The 2,380-nt window shown below is 45.0% G+C and overlaps 1 protein-coding gene across 5 annotated transcripts in view; it reads right to left on the bottom strand.

Moving 5' to 3' along the window:
* SAMD12 (sterile alpha motif domain containing 12) overlaps positions 1-2,380 on the bottom strand; it is a 369,255-nt gene that overhangs the window by 99,803 nt on the left and 267,072 nt on the right. The window contains exon 5 of one of the 5 annotated variants that reach the window (XM_023530788.1): positions 463-560. The exons of the other annotated variants lie outside the window; for them this stretch is intronic. Within the exon in view, the coding sequence (XP_023386556.1) occupies positions 478-560 (83 nt within the window). The 3' untranslated portion in view covers positions 463-477. Of the gene's footprint in view, positions 1-462; positions 561-2,380 lie in introns of those variants that run through there. 5 annotated transcript variants of the gene reach the window in all.

Consider the following 2,380-nt stretch of genomic DNA (forward strand, 5'->3'; position numbering starts at 1 on the left):
GCGTGTTTCTTCTTCTTCTATTGCTTTGCTTCTGGTGGCATATTGAACGGTGGTTGCATCGCCACCAGGATAGCCGACTGGGTTTCCAAGTTCTGCCAGGCAACCTTGACCTCTAAACTCTAGCTTCTGCTCTGTCCTCCAACCCCAGGGAAGGGAGAAGCTTCCTACTGCTGCTACTCTCTGGGTTATGGCATTTTTACACTTTAAACGTTCAGCTCTTCTATCACCTGTGCTGCAAATTCCTATCATTAAGTTCTCTCTTCTAAACATACCTGGAGTGGTTTCTGGGTTCCTAACTAGAACCTGACTGATAACTACGCCTTTGGAAGAAGGCGGCACAAGTTTCTCAGGATGCAGAAAACTGTGGCAACGACTTCTAGCTCTTCTATTAAAGTATATTTCAGTGCGATTCCATTTCCAGTCCTCTCTGGCAGTTTGGTGTGACCATGTGAACAAGTTCTGGCCAAAGTAATGCAATCAGATGCGTAGGGTGACAGATTCTAAGCCTTCTCTCAAAGTCAGCTGCTCCATACTCTCTGCACTGCTTAATCCTCTTCTTCCTGCGGTGTGGAGCATAGATGTGATAACTGGCGTTTCATCTTGGAGCATGAGGACATGGGCCACACTTTGGGAAGATCAGGACCTAAAGCTGGAAGGAGGCTGAGTCCCTGAGAACTCCGTGACCACCGCCTTAGCCCTGCTCTGCCTGCCTCTGCAAATTCTCCTTTGTTTAAGCTGCCGCTATTTTAAGCCTCTGTTTATTGCAGTCAATCCCCAAATCATGAGCTCGAAGTCTGTCCCAGACTCCTGATGAATTTCCTTATACCTTTCCTTAAGAAATTAAAGCAAAGTCTCTTGTTCTCTGATCTTATTCTGAGTTTTGGCCTTCTCTTGTTTATATTCAAAATTGACCCATTCTCATCTACGAAGATTTCAAAAGCTTTATTCCCTTTAACAGCTTCTGCTTTGCTTATTAAGTTTTCTCTGAAAGGGGCTTAAAATCCAGCTACTCACCAAGCCCATATCCAACCTAGAAAATGATTAGCTGTTAGAGAATTTTTAATTAAAAGCCTGGGAACATTGTTCCTCAGGTATTAATAAAGCCAGTGAAATGGAGGATCAGTGTGGCCTAATGCCACAAGACAGACTGTTAGTGGCCTGGTCTGACAGCCCCTCTTCACAGAGCTGATGGGCTATAACTACATCTAATGGTTGCCAAGCACAGATAAATCTTGCCTCTATTTTACCCAAGTGGGTGTCGATTAGAAATATGGACTTCTAGGATGGTGGTTCCCAAACTTTATCATGCATGAAAATCACTTGTGGTAACTTGTCTGAAAGGAAGATGCCCACCCTTCTGCTCATGATTTAGCTGGACTGGGGTGGGGCCCCCGAACCCACCTGTTAAAAAGGACCCCAAGTGCCTCTAAAGCACATGGTCTATGGGCCACACTATGAGAGGCACTGCTCCTAGGGAACTCATGGCTGTGAAGCAGCCACCAGTGGAGAGAGCTGTCATTAGCTGGGGGAGGGGCTGGAGAACATTAACTGATGCTCTGCTAGCTGTTTTCCCAACATCGTCTTAGTTTATGCTTATGATCACCCGCATAACTATTCTTATCATCCTTGTTTTATAGCAAGCAACCTGAGGCCCAGAGAAATGAAGCAACTTGCCTAAAGTTATAAAGTGGCTTCGAAGCTGGGTTGTGTGTGCTGGATGTATTTTTATTCCTCTAGTTTTGCTCTGCAACCTTCTCCATCATGCTCTGTTCTCCTGGACACTAACATGTTTGGACGGCATCACAGAACCGCTTGACTTCTGACTTCCGGTTGGGTTGCGTTCTCCCAACAGGAAGTGCTCGGAGAAGACTGGGAGAAGGGAGGAGAGTGAGGTCAGGGTACTTATTCTCCCAGCCTCCTTCAGTGCTGGTCACCAGGGCTGCATCCCTTGACCGAAGGTCATAGCTCTTTGTCAGTGACTCTTGACACATGACTGTCTCCTTTCAGGTGATTTGCTCCTGCATTAAATATAAACACCCTCTAATGATCAAAGCTGTTGATAAAGTCTCTCGACCTTACTTTCCGTGATGTCTCTATAACATTTCAGCATTTCATAGACAAAATCTGTCAGACTCAGTCTGCGTCATCCACTTCTAAACAGACTTCCTCATCCGCACCCCCAATCCAGTCTCCAAACCTCACCTCACGAATATCTGCACGACCACTCATCCTCGCTTTTGTTCTGTTCTCTAAGCTCTTATAGCCTTTATAACACTTAATTATATATTGTCTTGGAATATTGTTTAATGTGGTTTAGTCTTTTCCTTATAAAATATGTATATACATCCCTTCCATAGCTGTTCCTACCCCATAACCTGAC

The sequence above is a fragment of the Pteropus vampyrus genome, unplaced genomic scaffold, assembly GCF_000151845.1.
Source record: "Pteropus vampyrus isolate Shadow unplaced genomic scaffold, Pvam_2.0 Scaffold54, whole genome shotgun sequence".
NCBI classification, from domain to species: domain Eukaryota; kingdom Metazoa; phylum Chordata; class Mammalia; order Chiroptera; family Pteropodidae; genus Pteropus; species Pteropus vampyrus.